The sequence below is a fragment of the Mustela putorius genome, unplaced genomic scaffold (genome assembly GCF_011764305.1).
Source record: "Mustela putorius furo isolate JIRA1106 unplaced genomic scaffold, ASM1176430v1.1 tig00000129_pilon_pilon_pilon, whole genome shotgun sequence".
In the NCBI taxonomy this organism is placed as follows: Eukaryota; Metazoa; Chordata; class Mammalia; order Carnivora; family Mustelidae; genus Mustela; species Mustela putorius.
Genome location: NW_025421290.1, coordinates 20,077,594 through 20,097,109, shown reverse-complemented (window position 1 = coordinate 20,097,109; position 19,516 = coordinate 20,077,594). Strand labels below are relative to the sequence as shown.

Genomic DNA, 19,516 nt, shown 5'->3' with positions numbered 1-19,516 from the left:
TTCTCAGAATTGCTTATATCTTGCTTATCATTTTATTGTTCTTTATATGCTGTTTTCAAGGTACATTCTGGAGTTTATGTAATATCAATATTAATTATTAGTAAATGTCTACCAAAAATCAACAGATATTAGCATATCAACATAAGAGGCTTTAAATGTTGTACTGACAGCATATATAGTATATCAAGTAAGGATTTTTTTTATACAAAAGTACAAAAATAGAAGGAGTGGACTTATAGGAGGAGTGGAATTATAGTCCAGAACAGCTTAAAGTAAAAAAGAAAAACAAACAAACACAAACAACAAGCTCCTTTAACCTTTTAACATTCCTTAGAGCTCATTAATTCACTTGAAGGCAGGGCCAGAGCCAGTTGTGGGTGGGAAACAAAAGTCTCCACGATCTGGTAAGTTGTTCTCTATAGAGTTTCAGGACCTGCTCTGTGCTTTTTGGACTTTTGGGTTCCTCTTATCTTCTTTGGGAAGTTAATTTTTTCCTCTTTAAGGGTGTATCTACATCAGGATAACTTTTAGGTTTATATGAAAGTACAGGTTATTGGTTAGGCCCAAATTCAAATAATTACCTCCTACCTTTTTTTCCAGTGGGTTCTTTTTAATGCCTTCCAAGGGCTAGGGAGCCTCGGTCAGGGTGATACTAAGTAGCCTGTGACACTGTCTTCACCAGCGTGGGTCCTAAGTTGGCTGGTTACTTAGCTATGGGCTTCTCTAGAACTAAGCATCCAGGTAAATACAAATGGTGAAGATTTTAAAAACAATGACATTTGAAAGTCTGTCTAACAGCTTCTATTCCAATATCCTCAGAGAAATAAAAAAAAAGGAAGAAAGAAGGGAACTTTAAAAAGTAAAAGGACATAAAAGCTACTCCCTTTCATGTTATTGGTAGGATGCTGTGTCCAAGGTTTGAATTATGTTGTGCCCAGGTTGAGCTTAAACTGGGATACAGGTGTAGAGCAAACCTTGTAAATTGATAAGGCAAAGCCTCTTCAAAAGCACATTTGCTGGGAAATTCCTACCTTGGCCTAGGAAAGAAGGATCCAGACCTAATGAGCTTTAATCAGTTATAAGGTGGTGATAAATGAAAGGGGCAATTATGGGGGACAGATACATCATGCTGTCTGTTACTCAGATTTGTCTCCCAGCTCTGTCTCCACCAGGCTGATGTCTGAGTATTAGTAAAAGCAGGCCTGTCTCTTGTGAACTGGAAATCCTGGTGAGAGAGGGCTGAGTAGCAGTGTCACATGGTAGTGGGATGCTCAGAAAGAGCAGACTTGCTCTTGATCACATGCGAAAATCTGTTGGAAGCTCACAGAAATCCTTGAGGAATTTAGCAGAGGGCTGAGTTAATTTAGAATATGGGGCAATATGCTCTTAGAGATAGGTAATTCTAGTCAATGTGCCTCCGTTTGTACTTACAAGTGGGTGAAGGCTAGAGAAACCTGGGTTACATAAGATACAAAAAAATCAATATAAAAGTCCTAGAAAACAATTGTACTTAAACTTCAGAGGAGCAGTTAGTGAGAATTTTAACATTCTTTATCTTCTTACTCATGTCTTTCCTGCTTTTCTTGAAACAAGTGAATGTGAATAGGAATAATATCATCACTATTAATTCCATCAAAATAAAGCCAATGCTATCAAAAAAGATCCTTGGAAACTTGACATACCCATAGGAGAGTAAAAATATCCTATGTAATAGACATTCCAGGATGATGAATGTCCCAAAAGGACATAAACACGGTCATAATTCCTTGGCTTTTGAAGAATGAGATTAGTGAAAATTATGGTATTAAATTTCTGTCTCTTAAGCAACAATCCCACCTAGTTAGTACTCCCAAACTTCAAATATGTACAACAGTAACTTCCAAATAAAACCCAATACTTACTTGTCTCCCACAATTCCCAAGTTGATTGTGGGGTAACCATGTTCCTGAATTGTTGCTAAGAGGGTTGAACGATTGCTGTCTCGAATCTTTCCTGGTAAAAGGTCATCTTCGGGATTTAGCAGCTACAAAGTCAAAAAAACCACCACAAATTATTCTCTTAGGATAATGTTGTCTATGGTTAAAGGAAAAGAAATAGATCTAGTAAGTAGAGTTTACCTTATCTAACACCTACTACAGTATCTGGCACATAGAAGATACATGCCCAAGGGATCTCCGAATAAATATTGAGAGTATAGGAGATTGAAAAAAAATTCTTCCAGAATTAAAAAGCATGCAGAAATTTAAATGGTGACTAAGCATCAGGCAAAATATCACACCTGCTTTGGCTATAGTTTGACAATAGTGCTCTGTAGAGACTGGCCTTCTCAGTGGTTGCTCACCAGGGTAAACCAAATAAAACAACTTCCTTTTTCCCTCCCAATATTATTTTCCAGTTTGTATTTCACTGATAACATCTTAGGTAGAGACTGTGTGACATGATATTCTCAAGTATGACGAGAATGATTGTTAATATTTTGCTTCAAGCTTTTGGATCTCTTCTAAAGTGAGATCAACACTACCAAAGAATTTAAACTTATTTGAAGGAGAGGAAGATAGGTGTCTTGTCTCTTTATTAGCAAATTTAAACAAGTAATACTTAACTAGACATACACAACTATTCTATGACTCTGAATTGAGTCATTCTTTAGAGATTTAATATCCAGCATTGTATGTCTATGAAAAAAAAATTATTAGAAGCTTACTTTATGTTAGATTATTTCAGTGAGGCAGTGCGGTACAGTAGGAAGAGCTTAGGATTCAGACAAGATTGAAATTCAAATTATCCAAACACATTATGCCTAATGTTCTCGATTATAACATACAATACTAATAACTGCCTTGAGTTGTAGTTGTTAGGATTGATTGAGGTAATGAACACTCAATTAATATGGGTAAATATATAATAAATATGACTCTCTTCTAAATAGCACATTTTATCCCCATCATTCTCATATATTTCTAGATGCTAGTACAGAAAGAATTAGTCTACAGTGTGAATATAGATTTAGATTAGGTTATAAAACACTGATGAGTAGGGATCCTTAACACATGCAGACACACCAACATACAACTTTAATTTATACATCAATTTTAAGATGGACTTTGATTTCAGAAATACAAAATGAAAAAAAAGTACATCTTGGAAGTGAGGAAATCTGTACTATTATTTTAGGAGGTTGAAGACAAGCATGCACAGATATTTAGGCTGTTAATATGACCAATTCTCAGGGCTTTATATCTCAGTTTTCCCAAATAATAGCCTCTAGCCCCTTCAATCTTCCTTCTGACTCAGTGGTGATACCATGTGGCGGGACCTTTGGCTTTACGCTGGAAAAGTAGTAGCTTTGCAACCAATTGTCCCCTTAAAATAGCTAGGGGAAAAACTCTAATCATCTTATTCAGTGTCACCTGGGAGTCTTCCCTTCAAATACTGCATTAATTTAACTTAATCAGATGCCATGTGACATTGCAACCCACTTTCATCCTTAGTCACTGACAGAGCTTAGAAAATTGCTACTGCAGTGCTAATATAGATTAATTTTCTGATCTTAATTAACACACAGTTATTGAAGTCATTATAATTTTATAAAGGTGAAGGCCTACAGCTCTTTAAATCCATTAATTAGACAAGTTGCTTCAGAAAGAAAACTGTGTGGTTATATAATTTTTTTTTCACAGAAGGGTACTGACCACCAACAAAATAAAAGTCCTTGTTATTAGAGTGTTTTCTTTGCCATTCACATTCCTTTCTGTTTTTGCTGCAAACAGTTACAGAAATAACAGAACAATTAAAGATTATAGGAATACTAGTTACTTAACTATAAAATTGACATAATGATATAATACCTGGTTAAATGAGGGTGCGGGATTTACAGTGTATTTTAAGTATTTTCAAAGAAAACAAACAACTGAATGGAAGTCAAAAATCCAAATATAGAATAAATTCATAGTATTTCCTTTTAAAACTTAATCTTGTTTTCTAGTATCCTATACTTCTGGTCATCTTTGGAATGATGCCTGGAACTTGTCACAGTTAAAATACAAAAGAAAGAAAAATACAAAGTAAAAAAAAAAAAAACCAAAACACATAACCCATTATCTACATACCTTATTACTTTCTTGTCTACCATATATTAAATTTCAATTTCTTGTTTTTGTTCTTATCAATGTTACCACTGTCTTTCCAGCTTTCACACATTAAACCTTTGACTCTTTTATTTCCATTTTTTATTTCCCTTTATCCACTATCTTCCCAAAGATTACAATCCATAAGAACATCTTAATATATCTCCTCCTTGAATCTATGTTTTTAGTCACACTCTTACCAAGCCCCCCATTCAATATGTCTGAATGTTTGCAAATCCTTGTAATTGGTTATCATGCCTATACTACAAGTCTTTCTGAGAAATAAAACAGAAACATCTATTTGCAAAACTGTACCATTATTTGCATAATAGATAAACTGTACCAAACCATGATATGTAACTTAAGTTACCATGTTAAATCAAACTGTTTTAACACAAACTTGTTTAGACTTATATGCTCCAAGACCATGCACAAACTGAGACCATTATAACTCCACATGGACTCATGTGTTCCAAGGACAAGACTGTTTCAGCAACTTACCTATTTTACAAATCTGATCAGTCTCTACCTAGACCTTATTACCTACCTTAACACCCCCCACCCCCGGCCTCGTTCTCATGACCAAACTCAGTTCTCAAACTCCTGTAACTGTCCTTTTGTAATTTCCTCCTGGGACACTACTGGGGCTGTGCTACAGTGATAATCTCCCTTGCTCAGAAATGGTGATATATACCACTTTGTATGATCAACAGGTTTCCCTAGTGGTCATTGTATTAAGAACTGTCCCTTCCTTCCTATCTTTCTCCTTCCTTCCTTCCTTCCTCCCTCCCTTTTTTTTTCAGCAAATAAACTTGTTTAATAAAACCAACATTTTCCAGGGGTCCCAGGGTGGCTCAGTGGGTTAAGCCTCTGCCTTCACTCAGGTCATGATCTCAGCAGGGAGCCTGCTTCCCCCTTCTCTCTATGCCTGTCTCTCTGCCTATCTATGATATCTGTCTGTCAAATAAATAAATAGAATATTTTAAAAAAATCAACATTTTCCAAAATAATTTGAACATAGAACCCACTTTAAAAAAAAAAATCACCCCTTAGCTTGAAGAATCTGTGTTCTATGGAACAATTTTGAGAAACAGGGATCTAGGGCATTGTTTATCTGATGCATGACTGTCCTATCCAACTCTCTAGCAGGAACTCACTAGTATTAAGACTTTCATAGTCATGTAGATCCTACCAAGACTTAGGCAAGACCACTTTGTACCAGTATTTTCGTATTGGTTATATTGCATTTCAGGGAGGTCTCTTGAGTCTCTTTGCTCTGGAGGTTCTTTGTCTATGATGGTAAGTCTAGCACTTGCTTAAGGTCTAATCCTTTTTTGTTGAGCTTCCAAAGCTAGCTGATATTACTTTTGTTTGTTGTATGAATAAGGTTCCGAGGACTTTCTGGTTATCTGATCCAATTTGTATAAATTTTTGTTTTCCTTGTGTAGGTGCTAAAGCATTGATTTAATACTAATCTTATTTGTCAGCAAAAAAATATGTTAATTTATTTGGCTACATAACTGTGTGTCTGTAAAAACTTCTTTGTATGTTTGAGAAAACTGGCTTTGGAAGTGATATGTTCTCTACCCTTCCCACTGATTTTTAGGGTCAGCTGGTAGGGATTCAATTTTAGTGCTAAGGACTTAAGACATAATACGTAAGCAATATTTTCCCTTTTGACTGACCTCAGCTAATGAATTCATGGGTTCATCTAGTAATAAATTTGTGCCACCTCCTGGAATAACTCTGGCTTGTTTTATTTTTCTTGCATTTATCTTTCTAAAAAGCATAAATTCGGGGCGCCTGGGTGGCTGGATCAGATCTTAATCTCACAGTCACGAGTTTGAACCCCACGCTGGGCTCTATATTGGGTGTGGAGCCTACTTAAAAATAAATAAATAAATAGCACAAATTCATCAAGAACAATTTGGAATTCTAGTGGTCTTTTTGGAGTACATATGACGTGACCACATTTATTCACCCAAAGGCACGTTGAGAACAAAAGGGAATAAAATAATGAATATTCAATGCAAATTAGCATTTTTATTGTTATGCCAAGCTTCAAAATGAAATTTAAATAAAAATGTAAAAGATTAAAAATTTTTTTAAAAGATTTTATTTACTTATATGATAGACAGAGATCACAAGTGGCAGAGAGGTAGGCAGGGAGAGAGAGGAAGGGAAGCAGGCTCCTTCCTGAGCAGAGAGCCCAATGGGGGCTCAATCCCAGGACCCTGGGATCATGACCTGAGCCGAAGGCAGAGGCTTTAACCCACTGAGCCACCCAGGTGCCCCCAAAAATTAAAAATATTTTTGTTTGGTGTGCCTGGGTGGCTCAGTGGGTTAAGCCTCTGCCTTTGGCTCGGGTCATGATCTCAGGGTTCTGGGATTGAGCCCCGCATCGGGCTTTCTGCTTAGCAGGGAGCCTGCTTCTCCCTATCTCTCTGCTTGCCTCTCTGCCAAATTAATAAATAAAATCTTAAAATTTTTTTTTCTTTGTTCAACCCTCCTGAGGAGATTTTCTATCTCCTTTCTAAAAGAGAAATCATTTAGTTTAGATTCAAAGAGGCACGTGTACCCCAATTTTTATAGCAGCAATGTCCTTATTAGCCAAACTGTGGAAAGAGCCTAGATGTCCATCAACAGAAGAACGGATAAAGAAGATGTGGCATATACATACAATGGAATATTATGCAGCCATCAAAAATGGAAATCTTGCCATTTGCAACAATGTGGATGGAACTAGAGGGTATCATGCTAAGCAAAATATGTCAATCAGAGAAAGACAATTACCACATGTTTTCACTGATATAAGGACTTTGAGAAACAAGACAGAGGATCATAGGGGAAGGGAAGAAAAAATGAAACAAGATGAAACTAGGGAGGGAGACAAACCACAAGAGATTTTTAATCTCAGGAAACAAACTGAGGATTGCTGGAGTGGAGGGAGGTGGGAGGGATGGGATGGCTGAGTGATGGACATTGGGGAGGGTATGTGCTATGGTGAGCACTGTGAATTGTGTAAGACTGATGAATCACAGACCTGTGCCCCTGAAACAAATAATACATTATATTTTAATTCAAAAAACTATTAAAAAAAAAAAAGGAAAGAAACATCATCTTCTTTGTTTCAGGGATTTAATGCTATGGTCTTGATTGAATTACCAAAGGTTCTAAAATTGGTTATAATGGCTAACTTTCCCTTTTTTATATTAAGAAATGGGTTCGTCTGCATCTAAGACCTTTTCCCTATTTGCAAAGGGAAGAAAATTAGACTTTTATAGTGGTCGATAACTCTTTCCATATCCCTTGCAAGCAACTCCCTTATAAATTCCTACTTTTATTTCTCCCTTTTCTAGAAAACTCAATTCACTAAACTGATCAAAAACCAATTCTTAGTCATTATGGACATACCTTAGAAATACTCAGGTTAAAAAAAAAATAGTCCAGATAAACAGATCTAACACAAAGAGAGGGGAGAAATTATAAGCTCTAATGGAGCATGTTTTTACTCTAAATAGCTTTTGATTAAACTCTGGGAAAAAATTTTAAAATTCAGAGTTAAATTGCCTTGGTTGCTGAGTTGTAAGAAAGAAAAAAGAACATTTAGACCTTTCAAACATAATTTAAGAATTTGGTTTATAACTACAGAGGTTTACAAGTTGCATTTGAAAAAAGTCCACGTTCTATTATGATGACTTTTTGTGCAAATTAGACTGATTTTATAATCTCGCTTTAAAAACTGTCCTGACTTTAATAGCATGTAGGAAATTATACTAGAACAATACACTAGTTTAATTTTAATATTCAAAATTTCCTTTCCTGGTTTTGTTACAAGATAGCAAAATTTATGTTCATTTAAATCTGAGAATTGTCCTGACTTTAACAGCACATAAGAAATGATACAAGAATAATATTCTAGTTTAATTTTAATTTTCCTCAATTTCCTTTGCTGGTTTTGCTACAAGATAGCAAAACTTCTGTTCATCTAAATCTGAGAATGATGATATGGAATATGTCTGTGAAAAGAGGCTGATGAGGTCCAAGACATGCTACCCCAAAATATGGCAACTGTTATATGGATGTTTAAAGCTGAAGGAATTTGAGAAATAGCCTGTGTAGGAAGGACTTTCTGGCCTTCCCTTTAAATAGGTCATAAAACCCTCATGTGAGAGGTGCTTTTCCTATGCCGAAGAAAGGAGCATTCTTACCTCTGAAGATGAAGGGACTCAGAGGAATCTGAATGAACAAGCCTACTGTTTCCCTCAGTTTACTACACTTTCCTCATACCCTTTGTCCTATTATCTTTTTCCACAACTTTCCACTCCTCCTCAAACCCAATATAAAAAGGCTCATGTTTAACATTTCTTCAGGTCTTCACTTTCTTATGAAGGCTCTTATGTCACATAAAACTTATATTAAATAAACTTGTATGCCTTTCCTCTTGCTAATCTTGTCTTTTGTTATAGGGGTAACAAAATGTAGAACTTGAGACATTAAAAGGGAGGAGGAAAAAATTTACTTTTCCTTCCCTACAAAGTGAATTCCTTTTTTTTTTTTAAGATTTATTTATTTATTTATTTGAGAGAGAGAGAGAGAAAGTAAGTATGTGCAGGGAAGGGGAGAAGGGGGAGGAGGGTGAGAAGGAGAGTGAGAGAGAGAACCCAAGCAGACTCCCCACTAGCATGGAGGCAAATGTGGGGTTCAGTCTCACTACTCTGAGATCACGACCTGAGCCAAAATCAAGAGTCAGACACTTAACTGAGCCACCAGCTGCACCAATAAATAAATCTGTAAAGAAAAATTGTTTTAGTATCAGCTCATTCAAAACTGTAATTATATATTCACAGAAAATTATACAAATAGTACAGAGAGGTCCCCTGTACTTTTCACCCAGTTTCCCCAATGGTTACATTTTATGTAACTATAGAATAATATTAAAATCAGGAAAATGACACTGGTATAAGGTATATGCATACTTCTTTGCCACCTTACCACATATGTAGATTTGTGTTAACCTGCCACCTTACATCAAGACACAGAACTCTTTCATTACCTCAAAGATCTATCCCCCATGCTGTCCCATTATAGTCAGTCACATTCTCCCTCCTCTCCATCTCTAGATGGGAAGCACTAATATATTTCCCATCTTCATAATTTTGTCATTTCAGGAATGTTATATAAAAGGAATCATACAGTTTGTAACCTTTTAGGATATTTTTCCCCCCACTCAGCATAACACCATTAAGATCCATCCAGGTTGCTGCATATAGCAACAGTTCATGTCTTTCTAACGCTGTCTCCAGTTTTGGGTATTACAAATAAAATAGACCACTTATATTTAATGTAATTATTGATATGTTAGGACTTACATCTGCCATTTTATATATATATATTTTTTTTGTTATTTTTTATTTCTTTTTTTTCCCCCTTCCTCTGGAGTACTTAAATATTTTTTAGAATTCCACTTTGATTCACCTGTATTATTATTACTGTCTTTAAAGCTAGATTTATTTATTTATTTAGTTTGGAGAGACAGAGCATGCACATGTGCAGGTGTGTGAGTGATGGGGGAGGGGCAGAGGTAGAGAGGGCATCTTAAAGCAGGCTCCTCACTGACTGTGAGCTGGACATGATTCAATACCATGGTTCAAGCCAAAATCAAGAGCCAGCTGCTTAGCTGCTGAGCCACTAAGGTGTCCCACACCTGTATTACTTTTGAGTGTATCTCTTGTAGTTTTTTTTAGTAGTTGCAAATAAATATGGATGTTCATCATAGCATTGACTATTTCAATGGTGAAAAATGGCAAACAAACTACTTACTTAATAATAGGAAATTGACTAAATTAATTATGAGACACCCACATAATAGTGTTACTGTCATTGCAAGATATTTGTGATAAGCTGTTCAAGTAAAAAAAGAACATAATAGGGACGCCTGGGTGGCTCAGTTGGTTAAGTGGCTGCCTTCGGCTCAGGTCATGATCGCAGCGTCCTGGGATCGAGTCCCACATCGGGCTCCTTGCTCAGCAGGGAGCCTGCTTCTCCCTCTGCTTCTAGCCTGCGACTCTGTCTGCCTGTGCTTGTGCTCTCTCCCCCTCTCTCTCTCTAACAAATAAATAAAATCTTAAAAAAAAAAAGAATATAATAGCATTATAGCACTGTCCCATTTTTACAAATATATATTTACATAAGCATAGAAATAAGTCTGAATGACTTATGCTCATGGATTGAAAGAATAAATATTGTTAAAATGACTATGCTACCAAGAGCAATCTACACATTCAATGCAATCCCTAGCAAAATACCATGGACATTTTTCACAGAGCTGGAACAAATAATCCTAAAATTTGTATGGAGCCAGAAAAGACCCTGAATAGTCAGAGGAATGTTGAAAAAGAAAACCAAAGCTAGTGGCATCAAAATGCCAAATTTCAAACAACATAATATTTAAAAAAAAAAAAGAAGAAGCTATAATCATTAAGACAGAATGACATGGGCACAAAAACAGACCCATAGATCAACAGAATAGAATAGAGAACCCAGGATTGGACCCTCAACTCTATGGTCAACTAATCTTTGATAAAACAGGAAAGAATATCCAATGCTGTTTCTTCAGTAAATGGTGTTGGGAAAATTGGATAGCCACATGCAGAAGAATAAAACTGAACCATTTTCTTATACCATACACAAAAATAGACTCAGAGTGGATAAAATACCTAAATGTGAAACAGGAATCCATCAAATTCTAAGAGGAGAATACTGGCCTTTGACCTCGGCCACAGCAACTTTTTGCTAGACAAGTCTCCAAAGGCAAGGGAAACAAAAACAAAAACAAAAAACTACTGGGACTTCATCAGGATAAAAAGCTTTTGCATAGCAATGGAAATGGTCAACAAAACTAAAAGGCAACCTATGGAATGGGAGAAGATATTTGCAAATGACATATCTTGGATACAGATCCAAGATCTATAAAGAACTTATCAAACTCAACCCCTCAAAAGACAAAAAATCCAGTCAAGAAATGGGCAGAAGACATGAACAGACATTTCTAAGAGAAGACATCCAAATGGCCAACAGATACAAGAAAAAATGCTGAATATCACTCAGCATCAGGGAAATGCAAATCAAAACCACAATGAGACATCACCTCATACCAGTCAGAATGGCTAAAATTAATGAGTCAGGAGACATCAAATGTTGGCGAGAATGCAGATGAAGGGAACCCTCTTACACTGCTGATGGGGATGCAAACTGGTGCAGCCACTCTAGAAAACAGTATGGAGGTTCCTGAAAAAGTTAAAAATACTCTATGACCCAGCAATTGCACTACTAGGTATTTACCCCAAGGTGACAAATGCAGTGGTCTTAAGGGGCACCTGCACCTCAGCGTTTATAGCAGCAATGTCCAATGTCCACAGTAGCCAAACTGTGGAAAAGAGCTGTGATGTCCATTGACGAATGGATAAAGAAAATATTATGTGTGTGTATGTGTGTGTGTGTGTGTGTGTGTGTATGTAAAATGAATATTACTCAGCCATCAGAAAGGATGAATACTTACCATTTACATTGTTGTGGATGAAAGTGGAGGGTATGCTGAGCAAAATAAGTCAATCAGAGAAAGACAATTATCATATGGCTTCACTCATATGTGGAGTATAAAAAAAGGTGCAGAGGGCCATACGGTAAGGGAGGGAAAACAGAATAGAAAGAAATCAGAGAGGGACACAAACTATGAGAGACTCAAGGATAGGAAACAAACTGAGGGTTTTTGGAGGGAAGGTCGGTGGGGGGATGGGCATTGTGATACGGAGGGCAGGTGATATGGTGAGTGCTGGATGCTATATACAACTCATGAATCATTGAACTCTACATCTGAATCTAATGATGTACTATATGTGGGCTAATTGAATTTAAATTAAAAAATTAAAAAATAAAAAATGAGACAAAGAAAAAATAAAGACTATATAGAATATATGAATGAACTATCTACTGAGGGAATGTGCTAGGAAACTGACAAGATAGTGACATCAGAATTATTGAGCAACTTTTAAGTACCATGTTGACATTAAATGGCAGAAATTTGTTATGGACCAGGTAATTACAGTTCTCTGAATTTTCTCAGTAATATCTGTCTGCTTGGGAGCAAAAATGGAGAAAGCAGAAGATCAGTTTATTTATTAGCATAGGAAGCAAAGGAACAGATTAAAGGAGTGAGCAACATTAAAGTGGTAAATCATGGTCTTTAATCTGGATAGGAAGTATGGTATAGCTAGTAGAAAATAACAAAGGTAAAAACTACCTAACCTTAGAGGTTTCAGGGACTGCCACTGAAAAGTAGAGAAATGAAATGTAAGGAAACTCCTGTGGGAAGTATTGTGGCACAGTGAGAGAAAAGTTGTTACAGCCAGAAGACTTAGTAGTGAAATAAGGCTCCATCATTTACACAAAATAGATAACACTGGGAAAACTGTTGTGTTTTTGAGCTTCAATTTTCTCTTACTTGAAATGAAGGATAATTATACTATCCTCATAGTGTTGCCTTAATCATAAAGCACATAGTGGTACTGGTCATAGTAGATACTCAACCTTCTGTTCCTTCTCTTATTAGTGAGGTTAAGTATTACAGTTCTGTAATAGCAGCTGCTTGTGAAAGGCCCCAAACAGTATTATATGGAGTTTTAGAGAGATTTTATATAAATGAAGTTCAAACTTGTTTATATAGGCCTCTGTTTTTGACAGTGGCCAAGAAAATGATAGGAGATGGAAAAAAATAAGCAAATACATAGTGGAGATGAATACATTTAATTCTGCATGTGTGTGTGTGCATGTGTGTATGTGATAGAAAGGGAGTATGAGCAATAGAAAGAGGATATTAAATGAATAAATATGAGTTATGGAATATGGCTGAAAGTGAGACAGTACCCCCAAAACTAGAAGACCCAATGCATACTAAAAAAAATAATTATTGTTTGGACTTTGAGTAACCGGATAGCAAGCATACTATCTTGACTCCCTGAATTAATGGCAGCTGGTTGACTTATGTCCAGTTTAAAGACCTTTAGGTCACCATCTAAAGTTTCAAGGATTCGGAAAGAGAGGATATCATCAAGAGTCAAAATAAGAAAATAATACTGGAAAATATAAAACAAAAAAAAACAAAATACCTGGGAAATATAAGTATTGGGGAAAGAAGAGGAAGATCCAGCTGCCTCCTAAGTGTAAAACTTATATACCCTATCTTCTATTTATATTCATTGCCTAGGTGACTTTATCTAGTCTCATGATTTAAAATACTATGTATATGCTAATAATTTCCACATGTATATCTTCAGCTCTAATCTTTCTCCTGTGCTACACACAATATGTTCAATTGCCTACTCAATATTTCTACTAGGATTTTTAATTAAGTATCTCAAACTTAACATGTCCAAAACAGAAGCCTGATTTCTGCTGCCTAATCTTTCTCACCTAAGTAATAACTATCCTTAGAATTGATCAAGTCAAAATCTTGGAATTCATCTTGACTCCTCACTTTCTTTTATATTCTACTTTGAATTCACTAGCAAACCCCGTTGGCTTTAACTTCAGAATATATCCTGGATCTGATTATTTCTCATCATTTCCACTGCTACTACTCTGGTCCAAATCTCTTGCTGGACATTACATATCTTTCTAACTAGTCTCCCTGCTTTTTCCTTTTTCTCTCCAAATATATATATGCCATGACATACTAAAGCCAGAGTAAACATTTAAAAATTTAAGACACGTTATGTTTCATGTTATGCTTCCCTTCCTCAAAACTGACTACTTAGAATAAAATGGTCTTGTTTCTGTTGCCTCCCTAACCTCACATCCTTTTACTTTGCTCCTTTCCCTCTATACTTCAGTTATAAACATCACAAGCATACCCCCGATCTCAGGATTTTTCTGTCTCTGTCGTTCCCTCTGCTTGGAACTCAGTTCCCCTTACATGGCACCACCCTCAATACCTTCAGATTTCCACTCTAAATTTATCTCTTCAGTGAGGCCTGATTACCCTATATAAAAAATTTTATCAGTTAGATCTGGAAAGGAAAACCAAATCCTCTAGGTATTTCAAATGAAGGGGAGTGGAAGAAAAAAGGACTGAATACAGGGAATTGGTTTCAAATGTTTGAGGAGGGCTGGAAAAACAAAAGGAGAAAAGTGTGTCTCCAAAGATCAGTAACTACAGGAAGTCACCACTGTCCCTAAGGCTGCTGGGAGAAAGTGATGTTACTGGGGATTGAGGAGCTTATACTTCAGCTAACTTCTTCTTCTAAAATATTTAATTTATTTATTTGACAGAGGGAGAGATACAGCGAGAGAGAGAACACAAGGAGAGGGAGTGGGAGATTTAGAGGGAGAAGCAGGCTTCCTGCTGAGCAGGGACCCTGATGCAGGGCTGGACCCCAGGACCCCAGGATCATGACCTGAGCCAAAGGCAGACGCTTAACGACTGAGTCACCCAGGTGCCCCTACTTCTAATTTATTTCCAAGTTTTAATATTGTGTTAATGCATCCCAATGACAAAACCTAACAGGACCACAGGTGGAAAGAATCCAGGAAATTGGGTTTTCAGCCTTCTAGCTTTATTGTAAAGAGGAGAATATGAAAGGGGTGATGTAGGGTAGGTTTCAACAGGTAATATTTGGCATATACCTCTTCTACTACTAGTCTTTATCATCTTATCCTTAATTTTTCTTCATACCACTTACTGGCATTTTTTGTTTACTATCTCCCCTATCCTGCCTCCATTAGAATATAAATTCTGTAGGAACAGGGAATTTGTTTGTCTCATTCGCTGCTATATTCTGAGCAGTCAGCACAGTGCCTGGCATCAGTATGGTAGCATACTAAATGGGGAAGGGTGGTGGAAATGGTTTGCCCTGCAGAGCATATTTTATCACAGACTTTTCTTAGAATAGCCAGTGCATGGTGATGATAAAAAGCAGAATGACTTATAGTAAGTTTTACTATTATTTTCTAATTTTCTACACACAGTGGATCCTCTTATGTGAGGGTAAAGAGTTACAAAACCCTTTTCCATCTCTAAGGACATATTTGAGCTTCAGTTCACTTTCTAGCTCTTCCCTGGAAATTTGATAAAGACGAAATGTCAGCTTGTTATTAGGCAGTATTTTCCATGGCAAAAATAATCTCTTATTGGTAACTGCATATGGACTAGAAGGTACTATAAATGAACTATAGGGGCACCTGGGTGGCTTGGTCATTAAGCGCCTGCCTTTGGCTCAGGTCATGATCCTGGGGTTCTGGGATCCAGCCCCATATCAGGGTCCCTGTTCAGTGGGAAGCCTGCTTCTCTCTCTCCCACTCCCTCTGCTTGTGTTCCCTCTCTTGCTCTCTCTCTCTCTGTCAAATAACTAACTAACTAAATAACTAACTAAATAAATAAAATCTTAAAAATAAATACATGAACTATGAATACCTAGTGGGAAGCCATATCTTTGGGCTTTTGTCAATGTGGTGACACTTGTATCTACACATTTCCCTTATAGGGACCTTGGAAGCTGCCTAAGACTATTAGAAAAAATATTAATTCTTATGTAGGACATGCTTCTAAGTTGGTGGTTCCCCTAGTCTCCTAGTATAATTCTTGTTCCCTTGCACCTGAATGTTACTTGAAGAAAAAAGAAAATAACTCTTGGATGGCTGTGTAGACGATTAAGAGGATTAGTTCCACTGAAGATGAAAGTCTGATGCAGCCTTGCTGGACACTGAATTTCCAGTTCAAAACCCTTCTAAATAAACTGGTTCACGACAGAGTGTATTCACAACTTAGAAAACTCATTTTAGTTAAGATAACCCCTCATGGAGGGACGCCTGGGTGGCTCAGTTGGTTAAGCAGCTGCCTTCGGCTCAGGTCATGATCCCAGCGTCCTGGGATCGAGTCCCACATCGGGCTCCTTGCTCCGCAGGGAGCCTGCTTCTCCCTCTGACTCTGCCTTCCACTCTGTCTGCCTGTGCTCGATCTCGCTCGCTTTCTCTCTGACAAATAAATAAATAAAATCTTAAAAAAAAAAAAAAAGATAACCCCTCATGGACATTCCAGCATGTAATAGATGCCTAATAAATATTTATTGAACAAATGCATGAGGTTGGAAATGTATGCCACAGTTATGTAATTATTGGATGGTATTACCTAAATGTTAACATACACAGTTTGTTGAAAGAAACAAATGTCTGCATTGACTATTCTGTACTAGTTATAGTTCACAACTGTACCTCCCAATTTTGAAATAATTCCCCCATCCCAAATAAACACATGTAGTCACAAAATACTGGGCAGGTTTTAAAGACAGTATACACAGATATCTTGTATGGCATTCTTTGGGTTGCCTCAGGCCACTGTTCTGCTTACTGATACACCACGCTGGATTCAAAAGTGGACATATATAAAGCCACTCATTCCAGGAGAAATCAGTTAGTACTAAAAGGGAGCTTGTGCTGTGACTGACTAAATTATAGACTTGCCACATTAACAGACAAGTGTTAATTTCTTTTGGCCTCTCTGAAACAAAATAATTTTTCCCCATTATTTTCTATCAAAGATCTCAAGCCTTCAAAAGAGATACTATACTTCATTCATTTCTTTTATTCCCAGTTTCCAGTATAATTCCTGGCATAGAGATACCTAATAAACATTGGTTGAACTAAACTATACAATCACAGAGAGTCATAATAACAACTAATCTTGGATGGAACTAGGGAATGAGTGCTGAACTATATGAAACCAGAGATTATGGATTTAGAAACATTATTTTAGATTGTGGATTTAGAGATTTAGAAACATTATTCCCTTGGAAAACCATGGTAAATATAGTAGGCCACAGAAAATAGCATCTGTGAAAGCCCATCAAGGATAATCAAGCCTATGGAGGCAGGGAACTAGGACTACGAATTCTTCCTTAGATTCCATGATATAACTATCATCTCTATTCTTATCCCATCACTTTTCTTTACCACTAGCCAACAGTTTTAATACAGAATGTATGATAGCTTTAAAAATATTACCAATGTAGTCTGGAGGATAAGTGAGACTATGGTCCAGCCTTACAAAAACATTAGGAAGAATACAAGAAATACAGCTTAAACAAAGTTGCCTAATAACTAGTTATTCATGAATTTGCTCATTCTCTTTAGCTTTCGCAAACCCCCCATGAACTCACTTAAATGCACAAAGCATACAAATAAATCACAAATAAGAACAGTTCATTAAGTCAACCAGTTTATCAGATATTTCTTTCTGATGCCAAACATAATGTCAGTTAGTCCTAGGGATATTAAAATCTTCACTATGTAGATCAATTGAAAAGAATGTTTTGGGTCAGTCAATAGTTTTAGAGAATGACCAGTGTACCTATACTAAGTCTAGAATACTGATTGATCTCTCCATTAGCAAAACAAATATTCTATTCTTTTCTTTTGCTCTTTCTATTTTTTTAAATTTAATTTAATTTAATTTTTCCAAGAGTCATTGTTTATGCACCATACCCAGTGCTCCATGAAATATGAGCCCTCCTTAATACCCACCACCACGCTCACCCATCCCCCACCCTCTCCCCTCCAAAACTCCAAAATTTGTTTCTCAGGATCCACAGCCTCTCATGCTTTTTCTCCCCTTCCAATTTACCCCAATTTTTTTGCCCTTTCTAAAAGAGCTATAAGGATAACAGAGACCTTTGAAAATGTTCATTTCCAAGACTTGAAGAAATTAAAAATAATGGTTTATTTTCATAATAAATGGTTTATTTTCAAATAAATGGTTTATTTTCAGAATAAAATTAGGGATTAAAAGAGAAAAAAAAAAAGAAATCCTGTAAACCTTTTTAAAAATAGTAAGGTCTAAAGGCCTAAAAAAAAATCTCAATAGTTTCTGATTCTGCTCTTAGGCTTTGAATTACCAACAGATCCATTTTTCAAGATTCCCAGTCTGATTAGAACATCTGATTTCTTGGGCAGAAGACATGAACAGACATTTCTGCAAAGAAGACATCCAGATGGCCAACAGACACATGAAAAAGTGCTCCATATCACTCGGCATCAGGGAAATACAAATCAAAACCACAATGAGATATCACCTCACACCAGTCAGAATGGCTAAAATCAACAAGTCAGGAAATGACAGATGCTGGCGAGGATGCGGAGAAAGGGGAACCCTCCTACACTGTTGGTGGGAATGCAAGCTGGTGCAGCCACTCTGGAAAACAGCATGGAGGTTCCTCAAAATGTTGAAAATAGAACTGCCCTATGACCCAGCAATTGCACTATTGGGTATTTACCCTAAAGATACAAATGTAGTGATCCAAAGGGACACATGCACCCGAATGTTTATAGCAGCAATGTCCACAATAGCCAAACTATGGAAAGAACCTAGATGTCCATCAACAGATGAATGGATCAAGAAGATGTGGTATATATACACAATGGAATACTATGCAGCCATCAAAAGAAATGAAATCTTGCCATTTGCAACAACATGGATGGAACTAGAGCGTATCATGCTTAGCGAAATAAGTCAAGCAGAGAAAGACAACTATCATATGATCTCCCTGATATGAGGAAGTGGTGATGCAACATGGAGGCTTAAGTGGGTAGAAGAATAAATGAAACAAGATGGGATTGGGAGGGAGACAAACCATAAGTGACTCTTAATCTCACAACAAACTGAGGGTTGCCGGGGGGAGGGGGTTTGGGAGAAGGGGGTGGGATTATGGACATTGGGGAGGGTATGTGATTTGGTGAGTGCTGTGAAGTGTGTAAACCTGGTGATTCACAGACCTGTACCCCTGGGGATAAAAATATATGTTTATAAAAAATAAAAAATTAAAAAAAAAAAAAACAAAAACAAACAAATAAATAAACAAACAAAACAAAACAAAAAAAAAAAAAAAAAAAAAAAAAGAACATCTGATTTCTTGTATAAGCAAAACATGGAACAGGAATTTTTCAAATTCAAATTGAAACTCCCCATCCTAAATCAGGGTTGAAATGACATTTGACATATTGAGAAACATGCCACCAGAGATGCCATCCTTGCAGAAAAAGAGAAAAGATTATCAAATTCTTCCTGGTGACTAAGTATCACAAGGAACTTCCAGCAAGATGAAGGGCTAACCATTGTGTCCCAATTCACTGATCCACACAGAGGTGGCCCATCATCTCAGCAGCAGGGTAGGTAGAATTCATTGTCCTAATGGACTGAGCACTCAATTTGCATAGTTGAAATCTATAGTTAGCAGTCAACATTCTTTGTTTATATGTACTGAGTGTGTGGAAAGGTCATTGGTTATAACATTTTGTTCTAATAAATGGAAGGGAAGATTTCTTAATATGTAATTTCTAGT

General features: G+C 36.6%; 1 protein-coding gene across 12 annotated transcripts in view; it reads right to left on the bottom strand.

Annotated features, from left to right (window-relative positions):
• The window catches only part of GPHN (gephyrin), a 639,435-nt gene that overhangs the window by 48,021 nt on the left and 571,898 nt on the right, over nt 1-19,516 (bottom strand). For all 12 annotated transcript variants that reach the window (XM_045070686.1, XM_013057196.2, XM_045070696.1 and 9 more), the window contains one exon: nt 1,902-2,023. In XM_045070686.1, the coding sequence (XP_044926621.1) occupies nt 1,902-2,023 (122 nt within the window). The remainder of the gene's footprint in view (nt 1-1,901; nt 2,024-19,516) is intronic.